Raw genomic sequence first — 18199 nt, 5'->3', positions numbered from 1 at the left:
GACATATTGACTCTTCTTTTTTGGTGCCGAGCGGGGAAAGAGTCCACATTTCAATGGAAGGTGACCCAGGTCACCAAAGTGAGGTGGTCTAATTGAGGCTTGAACTTGCCTCTACAAAGGAAAAAGTAAAAGCTTTGGAGAAAAGGGGTAGAAGGTAAATGAAGAATTACCGTCTTCGTTCCAAAGCTTTAAAGAGGTTTTGGGGTCAAGACCATAGGATGAAGATTTCAGATGTTTGCAAACCGTATTGTACTTGACACATTGCAGGGTATTGAAAACTGCACACAGTATTCCAACTGTGGCCTCACCATCATCTTGTACAACTGTGATGTAACATCCCAACCTCTATACTCAGTGCCCTGAATAATGAAAGCCAGTATGCCAGAAGTCTTCTATGAGGGAATGATTGGAACTTGAGGGAAAAGAAAGCAACATGATAGCAGTAGTAGGAAGAGATTCCGCTTCTGTGTTTGAAGCTGACACTGTCCCAACAAGGACTTTCTTCAGTAACAGGACTAGGAGGTGTTTCCATAAGAAAGGAAAAGGGATTTTTTTTGAATCTGCTCTGGACCCATTGGTTCTATCAGGCTGGCAGATGTTACTCTGAATTTATAAGATTGAGAGAAGCACAGATAGAATAGATGTCTGACATCTTTTACGTTAAGGTTGAAATTTCCAATACTAGAGGGCATGCATTTAAGATGAGGGGATAATTTCAAAGGACATGTGCAGGGCAAGTTCTTTTTCCCCCAGAGTGATGGATGTCTGGAATGCACTGTCAAGGGTGGTGGTGGAGGTAAGTACTATAGAGGCATTTAAGGTGCAACAATGTGCAGACAGTGGAGAGATGTGGACATTGTGTAGGAAGACAGGTCTAGTTTGGTTAGACCTATATGTACTAGTTAAACACAAAGTTGTGTGCCAAAGGGTTTCTGTGCTGTACTTTCAATGCTCTATTTCATTTGCCGCATACAATGTCTGGGCTATTCAGGGTGATTTACATGAATTACTTGTATAGCAAGGGAATAGTCAGACCTTTGTATTTTCCTTCATCCTGTTCAGCAACAAGTTACTGAGGGAAGAGGAACTGTGAACTTTCTCATACCTGTCCAAAAAGCAGAAGAAGACTGCATGGTGAATTTAGGCTGCACGAGTTGTTTCCCAAATAGGAATGGGAATAGAGTTGGTGGAGACTCTGATGAACTCTCTGCTCCTTGTACCTTTATGTTATGGAGATTCAGCCTCAACAGTTCCTCCATCTTCCACACAGCCAGCTTTTTTACACTCGTGAAGAGTGAGGTTCCCTGCAGCTGGTGTGAGTCTTGTGTTCCTTTTGCCGTGTCTGTTCATTGAAGGCCAGCTGTCTGGCAGCAGAGATGCCTTGACTCATGGCGTATTTGGGTAGGGGCTTGGAAGTGATGTTCTGCTGAGCGCCATCATTCATTCCCTTTTGACCAGCCTTGTAGTCAATGTTGGTTTTGCGCACGATGCGTGTGAGTGACTTGGTGAGAATGTTGTGCTCGGTTGACTTGGACATTAATGTTTCACTGCCCTCGTGCAACAGATTTTATCTTTAAAAGCAAAAAGAAAGCCTAGGTTTAGTGAACTTATTTCAGTGAAATACTTTATTTGCAGAAAGTTGAGCATGAGATTTAGGAAAATGAGGAAAAGTAGCAGGAGTCCCCAATTTGCCCCTGAGTCTGTTCTGTCATTCAAAAAGATTACTCTGTTCACCTTGATCCTCAAGTCCCTTAATATCCATTTACTTTCCATCTTGACTCAATTGTAATCCAAGGCTCTGGCTTCTCAGAATTCTATCAATTCACAATCCTCAGAAGAAATTCCTCCTTGTTTCCATTTTAAGTAGATTCATTATTCTATATTTTCCCCATAAGGGATACCTACTCTGAGCAGCAACCTTTTCAAGTCCCATCACAATCCTGCAAGTTGTAATACGATCATGACTTATTCTTTAAAACTCCAATGACTGCAGAGCCAACCTGCTCAACCCTTACGACCCATTTATCCCCAAGACTCAACCTAGTGAATCTCCTTCAGTGTAACCAGTTTCAAAGCTTAATGTTGTACTCCCAGGTGTGATCTCATCAGCACCTAAGATAACTGTAGCAAGACTTCCTGACTTTTTATTATACATTTTGTATGTTATTTTTTTAAAAATGTGGCTGAATGCAAAAGGTTTTCTGAAACATAAAAAGTTAAATTTTCTTTTAATATTGCCTTGTTGTTCAAGGCATTTTGTCATTTTATAATTTAATTCCCCAGAATGATAGCTGTTCTCCCATTTGGCTTGTGATGCCCTTAGTATTTTGTCCAATGTTTACTCTTACAACTTTGTAACTTTAGGGAGGATTTGACCCGCTTGTTTTCTGTCAGCGACGAGCAGTGAGATGGCTTGAGACATAATTTCTTTTTGTAGCTCATGACCAGGATTAGACATTTTCTAGTCAGATTCAGATTCATATTTACTTCTCATGTGTGCATCAAAGTATACAGTGAAATGTGTCATTTGTGTTAACAACCAACACCCCCAAGGATGTGCTGGGGGCAGCCCACAAGTATTGCAACACATTGCAGTCCAATTTAGCATGCCCACAATACCTGGCAGAATAACACCAGCAACGGAGGATCACACCTGGAGGAAGCCTTTTACAGTTATCATCACCAGTGTGGTCTTCTTCTGTAGCCCATCCACTGAAGAATCGCCATGTTGTGTGGTCAGAGGTACTCTTCTGCACACCACTGTTGTGATGCGTGGTTATTTCAGTTACTGTCTCCTGCCTGTCAGCTTGAACCGGTCTGGCCATTCTCCTCTTCTCTCTTATTAACACCCACTGAAATGCCACTCATCTGATGTTTTTCTCACCACTCTCTGCAAACTCTAGAGACTGTTGTGTGTGAAAATCCCAGGAGATCAGCAGTTTCTGAGATACTCAAACCACCCCATCTGACGCAGACAATCATTCCACAGTGAAAGTCACTTAAATCACATTTCTTCCTCATTCTGATGTTTGATCTGAACAACAACTGGGACCTCTTGACCATATCTGCATGTTTTTTATGTATTGAGTTGCTGCCACATGATTGGTGTACCTAATAAAGTGGCCTCTGAGTGTAGAACATAGAACATTACAACACAGAACAGGCCCTTCAGCCCATCATGCTGTGCTGACCTTTTAACCTGTTTCAAGATCATTCTAGCCCGTCCCTCTTACCTGGCCCTTCATTTTCCATCATCCATGTGCCTGTCTCAGAATTTCTTAAATGTCCCTAATGTATCTGTCTCTACCACCACTCTGTGTGAATAAAACCACATCTACTTCTGATATCCTCCCAATACATTTCTCTCATCACCTCAAAATGATGCCCCTTTGCATTGGCCTGGGAAAAATCTCTAGAAATCCACTGTCTGTTATCACCTTGTACGTGATAATTCACTGATAACTAACAGACCTTGCAAACCTAACCATCCCCACCAATCTCCCCAGAGCCCAAGTATCTGTCACTGACAATTCACTGATCTGTCTTTATTTGTTGAGCCAATGAGACAGAGCAGTTTTTTAGTTTTCTTTGTCGTCTTCGTTGCAAGATTGTGAGATGGAATGGCTTTGCCCAGTGGAATATTTGAGGAGCTAAATATGCTGAATATCTATATTTCTTCGCACTGGAAGTTGCCCACTTCTCAGGTGTGAGGCATTGATCATTCAATGTGTAGTAATGTCCTTAATTAAGGACCACATCTAATGGGTCTTCTAGTGACTGATAATGTCTAGTTTGGAACTCCAGGAGAGGGGAAGTGAGGGGTAAGGAAATTCTCTTCCTCTTAGATGCACCTCTTTATTCTGCTTCCCACTTCCTTGTAGCATGAAGTTCTAATTTCTAATCTCCCCAAAACTGAAGATGTTTCTCTTGAAATCCCAATTTGATTAAGCAATACTTCGAACTTGGCTTTATATTTCTCACTTAAGTAGAAACTTTTCTTTCATCTCTTGGGTATCTCCCCTCTAGCAGATCATCCCCTTGCCTTTTTGTTACTCAGTACAACTGCTCAGTGTCATCCTTGCCTGTCTGTCATGTACTTCTGCACTCCTTTCCATAATATTGGGATTGGAATTATGTGCCTTTCTCCGAAAACAAGATCCAATCATAGAACATTACAGCACAGTGCAGGTCCTTTGGCCCACAATATTTTTAACCTACTGGATGATCAACTTACTATTCCCTCCTACAAATCATGCTCAGATATTAGTGTGATATAACTTTGCTTTCAATTTCTGAAATGCCCCAGTTGTTTACCAGCTCTCTTTTTTTCGACATTCACTTGTTGACTGTCTAGGCATTAGCATCAGCAAGCCAGACATTCACTATTTGTTCCTAGTTATCCCCAGAGATACTTTCTGTGCCATTTTGGGGAGTTGATCACATCGATAGGTTGAGAAGTTAGCTTCTTTCTATCAAGTGCATTCCTGGCAAAGATGGGCAGTAACAACAGTCTGCTAGATTCATGGTTACCAAGACCAACGTTTCTCAAAAATTCTGCATCTTAGCACTTCACATCAATTCCCTCTTTGTTATGAAGGGATTCAAGCCCACAGCTCTATGCCAGTACTCTTGTAATCTCTGAGGAGGTCGAAGTCCAGTGTTGTGGGCCAGAGTTTGTTGGCGGGAGCCTGAGGCCTGTCCTGGGGTTAAAGCACTGTGTATGTTGCATACTCCCATTGCTGTGCCTGGGTGGGAGGGAGGAATGGGGCTTGTTTTTGTTGTTGTTTGTTGCTGGTTGTGTTCTGTTTTGTTCTGCCTAGCATTGTGGGCTTGCTAATGTGGCGCCGGACTGCATGCAGCCACCTACGGGCTGCCCCCAGCACCTCCTTGGGTCATGCAAAAGGCACATTTCATTGTCTGTTTTGATGTAGGTATGATAAATAAACTCGAACCTCGAATTCTTTACCAGTAACATTTCAGCAATGCCACACTTGTGTTGCTCACTTGGTTCATCACTAACTTTAACTTAAAAATTAGTTGATTTTACACGAGTTATGTGGCATAGAGGAATGGGATTCGTGTGCGTTGAAATCTGAACCTTCTGTGTTTTTAAGCTCTGGATCTTTCAGAATATTTAATGTGTATTTAGTATTTCCTGTAGTAATACCTGCTTGACATCTAACGCACTTTTAATGTTCCGGAACTCATTTGCTTCTCCTTTTTCTCCCTCCCTCCCTCCTTTGACTCTCTCTCTGCCCTTCCCATTATACACTGTCCTCAACAGTGTCCCACCAAGTGGTATTGGAAGCTAGTTCCTGTAAGTCCACCTCTCAACTTATTCTGCATCTCAACTCCTGAACCACCCATCCCACCGCATCCTAATTCCTGTCCCTTTTTATAATTTTTTTTAAAGAAAGGAGCCAACTTTGACTGAACTTTGTCGAGATGATGTCTATATGTGTTGATCTTTATCCTTTCTTTTATTTAATGACCCTTTGGGGATGGGAAGACTGCATGTTGAGACTCTTGAAAAGCAAAGGAAGTGGGGATTGTTTGTACCAGTTTTAAAAATAAAAGAGAACTTAAATTTTGTATTGAGTGGGACTTTGTCAATTTTGCTTGATGCAAGTTACTTTTGAAGGATGTTTGACTTGCGTGGGACACGTCTACATTAATAAGATTAAAACACAGAGATTTTGCAAATGCTTAAAATTCCTGAGTAGCACACAAAATGCTGGAGGAACTCAGGAACTCAGCAAGTTGGGCAGCATCTGTAGAAAGAAATAAACAGTTGACATTTCAGGCTGAGACCCTTCATCAGGACATGGGGGGGGGGGGTGAAAGGGGTAGAAACCATAATAAGAAGCTGGGGAAGATGGAGGAGTATAAGCTGACAGGTGATAGGTGAAGCCAGATCAGTGGGAGGGGGGAAGGTAGATGGGTAGAGGAGGGAGGAAAGAATTAAGAATCTGGGAGGTGATAGGTGGAAAAGATGAAGGGTTGAAGAAGAAGGAATCAGATAGCGGAAGAGTGGAAGATGGGAGAAAGGGGAGGAGGAAGGCACTAAAGGGAAGTAGGCACATGAGGAATTTATTACTTGGGCCATTTAAGAGGGAGCTGAGATTTAAGTGAACTGATAGAAGGGAAACGACAAATTTATTGCATTCTCAGTGTTGCTCTGAAGGGTGATGGAGGCAGAAACGTTGCCCGTATATAAGACCATGAAACATAGGAGGAGAATTAGTCTACTCGGCCCATCAAGTCTGCTCTTCCATTCCATCATGGCTGATTTATTATCCCTGTTATGCCCATCCTCCTGCATTCTCCCCGTAACCTTTGACTCCTTTGTTAATTAAGAAACTTTTCAACCTCCACTTTAAATCTACCCAACATGAAGGGTGAGCTCTTGATAATGTTATTTCTTCTGGGGTGTGGACTGAGGTCAGGGAGCAGGGAATAACCTGCTTCACATTTTTCCCCATTGGCCCAGACATGATGGATTTTGTCTCCTATGATTCCATCATTAAGGAAAGTTGAGGAATGGGTTAATTTTGGTTCATGTGTGTTGAACTCTAAATCAAATTTCTATGAGACAAAAATCTCCTGTTAAAGAGATACAATCTTCATGAGGTTTGTGGTAGAGAGTTAATGGGAAAAAATATGTTAGAATGTTCTTTTCTTCCCTTCAAATGTACTTCCCCCCCCCCAAAAAAAAATGCAGCCATTAAGTGGATGTGTTATCAAATTTTGCTGAGCCAGAAAAGAATCATGTTGAAGTGAACAGGAATACCTTCAGTGGGTAGAAGTCACACTGAGACAAGCAAGTGTGTGTACGTAATGGAGCTTGTAAAATGGTTCCACTTGTTCGGCCTAGCAGGAAGGCTTGGTTTGTGCTTCAACCCCTGGGTCAGATAGCTGTTCCTCTGTATGGAGCTGGTTCCTCAGCTGACAGTTCACTTGAAGTGTCTTCAGTACATTGGCAGAAGAAACGCAAAACAGCAAAAAAAAAAGAGGAAACGAGGTCATCTCTTGCCTCAAGATTTGACTCGGTGAAGCCAACAAACCAAAACTTAATGTTACCAGTTATCCCAGTCACTAGACCAATAATATCACAACGCAAACCTGCAGAGAAGGGAAGCAGGATACAAGGCCATGAGACACAGGAGCGGTGTAACAGGCATTTGGTGATGATGATTAGATCACCCCTTGGTCTCCTGTGCTCCAATGCATAAAGTCCTACCCTGCTTAACATAACTCAGCCCTTTGCGTCCCAGAAACATCTTTGTCAACGTCCTCGGAACTGTTTCCAGGTTAATGGTGTTTTTCCGATAGCTTTGTGACCAAGCCTGAATGCAACACTCCAGATCAATTTCACCAGCATCTCGTATGTGTTGCTAGGGGATCCTAGACAGGTGCAATATGGAAAGGAGGCCCTTCGGCCTACTGAGCTCACGTCAGCTATCAAGCTTTTGTTTAACACTAATCCCAGAGTGGAGGGTGAGACTAATAACTCAGTGAGACTGTTATCGGGAGCTTGCTTTCAGGGTTTAAGCTGTGCAGAAAATGTATTCATGCAGAGGCCTCAGATATTTCTGTTAAACAGGAATATGCAAATGTCAATGCATACTGGGTGTATTATCACAGACCTCTATCATGAAATTTGTTTTGTGGCAGCAGCATAGTGGAAAGCCAAAAAGTTCAAAGTAGAAATATTTTCAAAGTACACCTATGTCACCATTCACAATCCAAAGATTAATTTTCTTGTGGGCATACTTAATAAAACCATAACAGAATCAAAGAAAGACTGCACCAGCTTGGTGCAACACGAATAAATACTGCAAAAGAGGACTGGTGAGGTAGTGTTCATGAAATCTGATTGCGGAGAAGAGTCTGTTTCTAAATTAAGTGGGACTTATGGAGCAGCCCAGATTAGATGGGCACTTTGCAAGTGTAATAATAAAATTTGACTGTTTTTCTGCATCAAACTTTATTGCTTTTGCCTCCTTCTTAAAGCAACAGGATAGCATCCCAGAGCAAGAACAGGAAACTTGAACTACACTGTAATTATGCATACCTATTACTGCAGAATAAAAATACACTTGTCACATTTGTGTCATCCAATCGGACAGCCAATTTAAAACTGGTCATCTATTTATGGGCGTTGAGCAGAGTTAGCAATCCCAGAATCCTTTGCTTCAAGAGTGAATGTTAATGATACTTTATTTCTTTGTTAGGATTTGAATATATTTTGAAGTTGTTTGGCGTGTCTCTTAGACCATTCCATTGGGCGTGCCTTGATCTGAACCTGTCAAAATTAATTTATCATCAAAGTACATCTACATCAGCATGAGATTCATTTTCTTGCAGGCATTTACAGGAAAATAAAGAAATACAACAGAATTTATGAAAAATTATGCACAAAGGCAGACAAACAACCAATATGCAAAAGAAAACACATCATGCAAATAATAAAAATAAATAATACGAGTTGAAGATGAGTTTAGAGTCAAAGGAGGACAAATCATGCAAATAATAATACTAAAAAAATAAATAATACTGAGAATGTGAGCTTTAGAGCCCTTGAAAGTGAGTTCAGTGTTGAAGTGAGAAGTTATCCAAGATATTTCAAGAGCCTGATGGTTGCAGGGTGATAAATGCTCCAGAACATGGTGTGGGACCTAAGGCCTGATACTTCCTGGCTGATGACAGTAGAGAGATGAGAGCTTGGCCTGGATGATAGGACTCCTTGATGACTGATGCTGCTTTCTTATTGCAGTCATTTTATAAACTTTTGATTTGCTTGTACCTTGTCTGGAAAGGGCCTTGGGATTCAGGAGCTTTTATCCAGTGAGCAGAGTGGGAAGACTTCCTTCTTCCAAGCTGGGGACTGAATTCAATAGAAGAATGATCTCTTCTGGCCACTCCACTGTTTGTAATTGCAAGAGGGGATTTAAAAACTGTCCAAACAAACAAAGAAATCCTGTCATGCATTATACACTTGTTTGAGTCGTTTAATTGTTTGGTGGTGGGGGGGGGAGGAATTGTCAGTGTTTCAGGACTCGGTTGTCTAATGTGCACACAGGCCCTATTCCCATTCGAGATGCAAATGTGTTCTGTTTGTAAAACATGGCAGAGCATTGAAATAGTCAGCTGGGCTGGAGATGAGGACAGTGGTAGAATACATATGTTTAGGAATCTCAAGCTCACTGTGTCAGGTAAAATACACGATGTGCACAAGGTCCACATTGTCATTTTAGAAAACAAAAAAAAAGCAGTTTCCACTCACTCATGAAAGATATGGAGTGACCGGTGATGGAAATCTGAAGATTAGAAATGGAAAATGCTGGAAATACTTAGGAGGTTAGGCACCATGAACCCAACTAAACCTTTGTCAGGAGGATGCTGATGTGTGGATCAAACCTGAGCCCGAAGGTCAGCCATCTCATGTCCTCACAGCCACACGTTCCTCAGGGTCATCCCTATCAGCACTGGAGCCGGGGTAAGTAAAATACAGCAGAAGGAGTATTTAAAATCAAAATCTAATGGAACAAATAACAGCTTCAATACAAAAATCAAAGTTAATTTATTATCAAAGTACATACATGGTACGTCACCAAATTCAACCTATAGACTCATTTTCTTGCAGGCATTTACAGAAAAATAAAGAAAGATGATATAATTTGTGAAAAAGTATACATAATTGAAGATTGATAAACAACCAGCATGTAAAAAATAAATAGTGCAAATAAAATAATGTAAAATAATGTAAATAAATAACACTGAGAACATGAGTTGTAGAGTCCTTGAAGGTGAGTCTGTCGGTTGTGGAGTCAGTTCAGTGTTGAGGCGAGTGAAGTTATTTAAGCCAGTTCAAAAGCCTGATGGTGGTAGGGTAATAACTGTTCATGGAAAAAGATAAAATCAAAGGGAGATTAATGTAATTAATATCAGACTTTAATGTCCAGCTGGCCTCCCACTTCCTCAACACCCCTGTCTTATTGAAGACTTACCTACAATCCCACAACTTAGTCATATCTCAGGGGAGGAAAACTACTTAGTGACTGTGTTAATGCTTTGTAAGTCCAGTGACTGTGATGCCGGGTGTCTTGGGCAGAGTCTAATTGGCTTCCACTGTTGCCCTGCCAGCTGGAACAGATGTAGGCCGCTGACCTCTGAACCCCTGGGTCAAGGAGCTCTGGCTCGGTCTGGCTTGCTCTTCTTCCTTTGAACTTGATGATGGATACTTGGGAGCACAAGGGCAGGATCAGGAACATCTGAAACCTCCAGTCAAACACATTCCTGATCTGCAGAATTAGAAGATTTTGAAAGATTCTGGAAAGCAACCGATATGTGAAATCATATGAGAGAGAAAGATGGGTGGTGTTTTTGATGGGTGCAGTGCTATGATAAAGAAAATGGCCACACTTGTCCTCTTCTGAGTAGGGTCAACCCATAGGCTAATGAATTGGATGTTGCTGGGTGCAATTTAAGAAGAGGTTGGTGAGAGCCCTGGATGTCAACACAACTAATGGACTGCCCTAAGAGACACCAGTCTGTTTCCTCACTTGTCTCGCCCTGTTTAGCCAAGCACAGACTGCATGCTGGTCACCTGACAGATCTCGGCTCTTTTCTCTTGTGGCTGAGTCTAGTAAAATGCATTTATGCTTCTTTTTTTGCCATTTGCATTCAGCATGCCATCGCTTTTTGTTTGAAGGAGTCTGAGAAAAAGCCTCCTATGGTAACGTATCTCATTAGTTCAATCGATCTGTCTTTAATTTTCTTTTTTTGTGTTGAGGTGGGTGGTTGTAGGGAGGGTGTTAATGCAGGATGGGTGTGAATGAGACTGCATTATTCCTTCTTAAACAACTGGCCCAAGTTGGCTCAATGTCAATCCAAAGAGTCCACCTTCCATGCAAGTTGGTGAGAAATTTTACTACCGGGAAATAAGTGGCCGCTGACCCAGAAACATCACTGCTGAGCTTTCTGTTTCTGGAAGTACTGATCTGCAACCGGTCTTTGTGACTTTTTTGGAGAGAGAATCATAATCAGAAATGGGTTTATTATCACTTACATATGTGTTGTGACATTTTTTGTTTTGTGGCAGCAGTAGAGATCAATAGATAAAATATGCTATAACATAATAAGATGAATATATGTATATCTTATAAAAATGTATCAATATTCATATACTTATATAAAATTATGTATCAAATATTCATAAACTTTCATCCATGCACCTTTAAAGGATACCCTTTTGTATAGCCATTTCCACCCTGGGGAAAAAAGTGCTCGCTATCCGCTCTGCATATGCCGTGCCTCGGCGATAACGTAGCAGTTAGTGCAACGCAGTTACAGCTTGTGGCATTGGAATTTGGAGTTCAATTCCAGCATCCTCTGTAAGAAGTTTGTATGTTCTTCCCATGAGGTTTTCCTCCAGGTGTTTCCATCCACAGTCCAAAACCATACCAGTTAGTAGGTTAATTGGACATTGTAAATTTTCCTGTTAGGGTTAAAAATAGGTGGGTTGTTGGGCGGTCTTGCTCATTGGGCCAGAAGGGTCTATTCCATGCTGTATCCTCATCTTCCTCAATCAACTCACCTCTCATCTTTTTTCACTCCAATGAAAAAATCTGTAGGTCACTCCTGGTTGGGCAAGGGAAGCCCAGATGTCAGGGAGGATGGTATCAGGAAGTCTGGCAGAGCTCATTGTCTGATTTATAGCCCGGCTTCATGCACCGTAACTGGTTTAGAATGCAGATCACCTCTTGGTGGCAACGAAACCTTGGCTTTTGGTTTGGCCCCTTGAGGCTGTGTTGGAAATACATTTACGGGGCTTAGTTCTTGAACTAAATATAAAAACATACAAATTTGGGAAAAAGCCTGAAATAATACTTGGCTTGGTAGTGTAATGGGATTATACAATGCAAACAATTCCTCTCCAGGACCGGACTAATGCTTTAAAGCTCCCCTCATCTTCTTTGTATTTTCTGTGTGAAGACAAAATTGTGCCAACTGCAAATTCGTGAGTAGGCAGTAGGCCACAGAACATAGAACAATACTGCACAGTACAGACCCTTTGGCCCACAATGTTGAGTCGACCTTTTAATCTTCTCTAAGATCAATCTAACCTTTTCCTCCCACATAGCCCTCCATTTTTCTGTCCTCCTGTGTCCATTCCAAATGCCCCTATTATGCCTGCCTCTTCTACCATTCCTGGCAGCATGTTCCAAGCACTACCCCCCCCCCCCCAGTACTTTCCTTCAATCACTTCAAAACATTTGCCACTGTATGTTAACCATTTCCACACTGAGAAAAGGGCACTGGCTGTCCACTCGATTTATGCCTCTTATTTTAGACTCCTCTCAAATCACATCTCATCCTCCTTGTCTCCAAAGAGAAAACCCTAGTTTGCTCAACCTAGCCTCTTAAGACATTACTCTAATCCATGCAGCATCTGGTAAATCTCTTCTGCACTGTCTCTTAAAGCTTCCAAATCCTCCTATAATGAGGCAAGCCGAACTGAACACAATATTCCAAGTGTGGTCTAAACGGGGTTATATAGAGCTGCAACGTTACCTCACAGCTCTTGAACTCAGTCCCCCAACTAATGAAGGCCAACACACCATACGCCTTTGTAACCACCCTATCAACTTTTGTGGCAAATTTGAGAGATCTATGAATGTGGACTCCAAAACTTCTTGTTAAATGTCACTATTGCACAGAGTACAGGACAGCCATGGCTTATTGAGGGAAAAGAGATGCCCTGGAATGATAATAGCCATGGAATCATGAGCTGGTCCCTGGGTAGATTTTTTTGTTTGCCTGCCTGGCTCATTCGGTTGTGTAATGAAGGTTTGCATCACTGAATTGGTGCCTAATGTGGCAATAAAAATCTTCTTGAAGTTAAGACTTTGCTTGCAGCTTCTTACTGGAGTGCATAATGACACTGTCATTGCCTCTGTAGTCAGCAGGTTTGTTTATTATTGTTACTTGTACTGAGATACAGTTTTGCATGCCAACCGGTCAGACCATTTCAAAACTGAAGTACATTGAGAGAGTACAACTGTAGAATATGTAGATAGAGTTACAGATGAAACGCAGTGAAGGCAGACAAGGTGCAAGGGTCATGATCCAGATAACAGATCGTGATGTCATCTTCAACGTACAAGAGGTCAAGGTTCAAGGTTGGGGCTAAGGCAGCCATTGGAAGCTGATGAAGGTTATCTGTTGAACACATTGAGGTGTCAAGCCTCATCCCATCTACTCAAATACATAATCCTCCCAAACAAAGTCCTCATGGAGTACTTGCAGAAAGTGTTGTCTTTCAGATTAATTAATTTTATCACCTGTACATTCAAACATACAGTGAAGTGCATCATTTGCTTTAACAGCCAACACAACCAAAGGATGTGTTGGGAGCAGCCCATAAGTGTCACCACAGATTCCAGAGCCAACACAGCATGCCCACGATGTTCAGCAGAGCAACACTAGCAGCAACAACATTAAGAACCATTTCCCACTCAGCAGCTCACAGACAGACAGCCTCTCACTCCAATCAATAGTTCTTTACTTGGAACCCATCAACGTGGACAGGAACTTAGTATTTTGCACCTACAAACAAGCCTGACCACCACCTAACAGAAGCCGGCTTTGAAGCAGCCAAAAAAGACTGCTGTTGAAACACTGAGTGAAATGCTGCAGAATTGTAAAAAATATATGTCATCATTTAATATTGGTCACTTTAATTTAAATAGTGATCATTACTTCAAGGTAACCTTGAGACACTAGGTGTTACACTGCACCATTCAAAGAGCTGAAAACTCCCACCACCCCTTGCCACTGACTCTCCCTCAGCCAAAGTCGCCTCAAACAGATTAATTTACTCTTTGCCCACTTGTGGGATATTGCTCTTTGCAAGTTTTTACTGCAACTTTGCTATTACCTTAGCAACAACATTTCAAAGCTGCCTTATTGGCAGAAAAGTGCTTTGGATGATTAGAAGTCATACAAGTATGAATTAAGTGTACAAGTTTGTGTACACGACATGCCCAATGAAGTTCCAGCAGGTGTAACAGACAAAACTGCTGAGGGGGCAATGCAGGAGGCTTCATTTTCCCTTCTCTCCCAGGCCATTGATGTAAAATTAAGACTTTGCACGAGGCTCCGTAATTTTCCAGGGGTTGCACAGTAAACGCCTCTGTATTCAATGTGGTTGTGGAGTTTCTCAGTAAATTCAATTCTCTCAAGACATCACTGTGGTGGATAAGGTCAGTCATTTAAGTGAAGGTGCAGAATGAAATGCATCAGGGAAAATGGTACCTGCAGCTCAAGAGGCAACTGACCAGGCATTCTTCTGAACCAAAATCGGGTTTATTATCACCAACATAGACTATGTCATGAAGTTTGTTGCTTTGTGGCAGCAGCACAGTGCAATACATAAAATACACTGTAAGTTGTAATAAAAATGCATGTAAAAATAAGTAAGTGCAAAAGAAGAGCAAATATAGTGAGGTAGTGTTCCTGGGTTCATGGACCGTTCACAAATTTGATGGCAGAAGGAAAGAAGCTGTTCCTAAAATGCTGAATGTGTGTCTTTGGGCTGCAGTTGCTCCTCCTTGATGATTGCAGTGAGAAGAAGGAAAGTCCTGGGTGCCCAGTTTATCCTCTTACAGCGTCTGTTGAAACAATTGTAAAGGAGTGCCTTTCAGCTGTATTTTAGGAAGGAATGATGCAGTCCTGTGTGGAATGGGGTCTTTTCTTACTTTTTCACATCACATATAAATCTGTTTTTGATTTTGTTTCTGTGCTCCATGCTGTCCCTTTTAGGCTTGCAGTGTGACCATGAGTGTCCTTTTCCATCTCAATGCATGCACCGTTCAATTCATCACATCAGGATTTAGCATGGGAGTTCCTTTTGGTCGTTTCCACTGGAATGCTGTGACTACTGTCTTGCAGTGTTATTGACCCACTCTGTTGTTCCTCCTTTTAAGTAGAAACAATGAGCATTGTATTGAATTAATGTTTAAGTTGTTGAACTGTGCAAGGTTTGAAACAGCCAACCCACTGGTATTGAATTTTGCAGAGAGTCGTTTGCCTTCCAAGTTCAGAGCCATTTATACAGGAGGCTCATTTGGACTCCAATATTCATTTCTTTCTAATCTATGTAAGTGCTCCGTTTGAATAGAGAGCTAATTCTCATCCCAAAAACCTCTGGTTTTTAATTGGCTACAAGTGACTTTTGTAGTCCTTTCTCTCAAGTTTATTACAATTTTCTCAAATTGAGACTGGTGTTAACTTTAACCACGTTTAGTCTCTGAGAGCTTAATCGGAATTTAAATTGGTTTATGACTGAGGTACTGAGCTACAGGGGAAGACTGTCTGGTATGCAAATCATTTGATTACAGCAGTATGTTGAGGTGGTACAAGGGTAAAGCAATCACAATGCAGAATAACTTGTTACAGTCATAGAGCAACATACAATTTAGTGTTGGATTCAGAGAATGTTCAGAAATCAGGAAACAGTTATAAAACTTGTTGATTACAGCCATTTTATTGAGTGTTAAAAGAACAAAAAATGAACAAGAGAGCTGAGCACAATGACAAGACATAAAGAGCAGTTGAGGTTGTCTCATACTCGGGCTGGAGATAACAACATTCCAGTGATAACAATTAACCCTTAAAATATCCTGATTCACATGATGTGGCAACTGCTACTGAAAATGGAAATCTCTGGAAAAATACAGAAGCAATTGTATGAAATACTGGAATATCCACTGAGCAATTACGTGTATATAGGTGATCATGTAAACATACAAGCAAACACAGAAAAGTTTAAACTACCAGTAAAATATCAATTTTACACACCAGTCCAACATCAGTAAGTGGATTTCTGCCCAGTATTTCCAGCATTTTCTGTTTTCTTAGATGGGCATGTTTCTCTGGAACCATGGGAAATCTTTCTGAGCAAATGTGACCAGCAAAAGTTTAACCAATTTCTGTTTTTTCTCAATGAAAAGTCCACTCCTACCCTCTCATGCACATCTATCCAATAGCTAATAATCAATAATTAAATTTGATATATTTGTTATTCTGAAAGCAAAGAGAATTAAGTCTAAAAGGATGGCCATCTAGTTCTCTGTACAGTCTTCAAGTTGAGAAACCCTGTCAATCCCATAAGGCATTGGAGTAGACTTAGGCCATTCAGCCCATTGTGTCTTCTCTACCATTCCATCATGGCTGATTATTATCCCTCTGAATTCTGTTCCCCTGCCTCCTCCCTGAGACCTTTGACACCTTTACTAATCAAGAACCCATCAACAGAGAGTGACAAAAATCAATGTGCAAAAGAAGGCAAACTGTGCAAGTACAGAAATAAACAAATAATAATAATAATCAATAAATAGGCCAGGAGAGGTAGCTGTGGAAAGGTTCAGAACTGCCTGTATTATCACTTTTTCTGTTTTAAATATCAATTTCCTTTTTTCTTCTTCTGAGGCCCGCCCTTGGTCTTTATTTGTAACCAAATAACTGACTCGACCAAATGGGTCAAAATATTTCTCTGAACAAAAAAAGCCATAGCAATGCAAAGCATGCTGAAACAATTTACAGACATTCAAAGACAGAACAGATTCTGCAGGCGCTGGAAATCTTGAGCAACACACACGCACAATGGTGGAGTAACTCAGCTGGTCAGACATCATCAGTGGAGTGGACTAAATGGTCAGTGTCTTCAGGACTCTCGGCCAAAAACATCAACTGTTCATTTCCCTCAATAGATGTTGTTTGACCTGCTGGGTTCCTCCACCATTTTATGTGTGTTCCTTGGATCAAATTACGTTTGGTTTATTTCTTTAAATAGCCTGTTGGTAAGATCAGGCCTTCAAAGGTAAGGTAACAACTGTTTTCTAAATGCACTTATAGAAGAGACATTTATTGATTACACTTCATCAAGCCCTGGCTTGCAGGCAGAGCTAAGATTCTGCAAACAATTCATTGTACAGCAAGCAAAGTCAGTTTTCTCTGTTGATTGTCCCATTGTCCCAATGAAAATGGGTGAATTGGTCCAAGAAAATGGAGTGAGTGGCAGATATGATGATTCTGTGCGTAAAGTAAATATGCTTCAGTTTAGTCACTGAAGGTGATTTACTCATCGTCTCCTCTTTGGATGGTTATTATGATGTAACAACATGAAGCTCGGAACAAATCCCTCACCTTCTCGAATCAGAGCAAGGCCAGAGGCTAAACAGTCCATTATCCTTGAGTTGGCTCTTTGAAAGAACACAACTACTTTCTCTGGCAGCTTCTTCCATATACATCACCTTCTGTGTGAAGAATTTGCCCCTTGGGTTCCTTTTAAAATTTCCCCCTTCACCTTAAACTTCTGCCCTCTAATTTTTGATTTATTTTTTCTGGGGGTGGGGGTGGCAGGGGAAGACTGCACAATTCCTGCTCCTTTCCTTGAGTATTAGTGAGATTTTTGGAACTTTTAATGTGAGTGGGTGCTTGAATTATTTTTCTGTGAAATTAAGACAGTTGCTCACTAGTTACCAAGATGTTTCTGGAAAAGCTGTAGGATTTTTTTTAAGTTTGGCTTTGGCATCTGAAGTACAAGATCTTTTATTTATTTATTTATCTATCTATCTATTTATTTAGTGATTCAGCTTGATAACGGGCCTTTCTAGCCCGATGAGCCTATGCCATCCAGCTTTGGCCTTAACGTCCTACCCCAGTTTGGCTTCCCAAAATTGAACCCATCCCATTCATCTGGACTGACAGTCATTTGCCACTTTTTGGCCCACTTATCTGAGCAGGAACCCACTGGCTACATGCATTGAAAGTTATGTTCTGTCCATTGCACTCTTGCCCTATGCTGAAGGTATCCCATGGTTACCTACCTGTGTCTCAGCTCCGCTCTATAGACCTGTACAGTCAGAGGTAGAATATCTCCTACCTACTGTACGTTGGGCTGCAAGCTCCAACTCTCTCTTGTGTGTGTTGCTGGCCAGCTCAACATTTACTGCTTGGATTTTGAGGTCTGCTCAGGTAGGGAATTAAAACCCAGCCACCTTTGCTCTGTCTCTGACCCAATAACTGCTACGTTCATATCTGACATGTGTCCTCCTGTTCTAAGTTATGAGATTCAAGTTTGTTTATCACATGTACATCAAAACATATGGTGAAATGCATTGCTTGTGTTAAC

General features: G+C 41.2%; 1 protein-coding gene across 3 annotated transcripts in view; it reads left to right on the top strand.

The window, feature by feature from the left end:
• The window catches only part of camsap3 (calmodulin regulated spectrin-associated protein family, member 3), a 237083-nt gene that overhangs the window by 165253 nt on the left and 53631 nt on the right, over nt 1-18199 (top strand). Inside the window, exons 1-2 of one of the 3 annotated variants that reach the window (XM_059991915.1) lie at nt 3736-4927; nt 10691-10738. The exons of 1 other annotated variant lie outside the window; for it this stretch is intronic. In XM_059991915.1, the coding sequence (XP_059847898.1) occupies nt 4895-4927; nt 10691-10738 (81 nt within the window). In that variant the 5' untranslated portion in view covers nt 3736-4894. Of the gene's footprint in view, nt 1-3735; nt 4928-10690; nt 10739-18199 lie in introns of those variants that run through there. One more of the 3 variants, XM_059991912.1, reaches the window with a different exon arrangement.

Source organism: Hypanus sabinus, chromosome 16 (genome assembly GCF_030144855.1).
Source record: "Hypanus sabinus isolate sHypSab1 chromosome 16, sHypSab1.hap1, whole genome shotgun sequence".
In the NCBI taxonomy this organism is placed as follows: Eukaryota; Metazoa; Chordata; class Chondrichthyes; order Myliobatiformes; family Dasyatidae; genus Hypanus; species Hypanus sabinus.
Note: the sequence above shows the minus strand (reverse complement) of the source record. Positions and strands in the feature narration are given on the sequence as shown.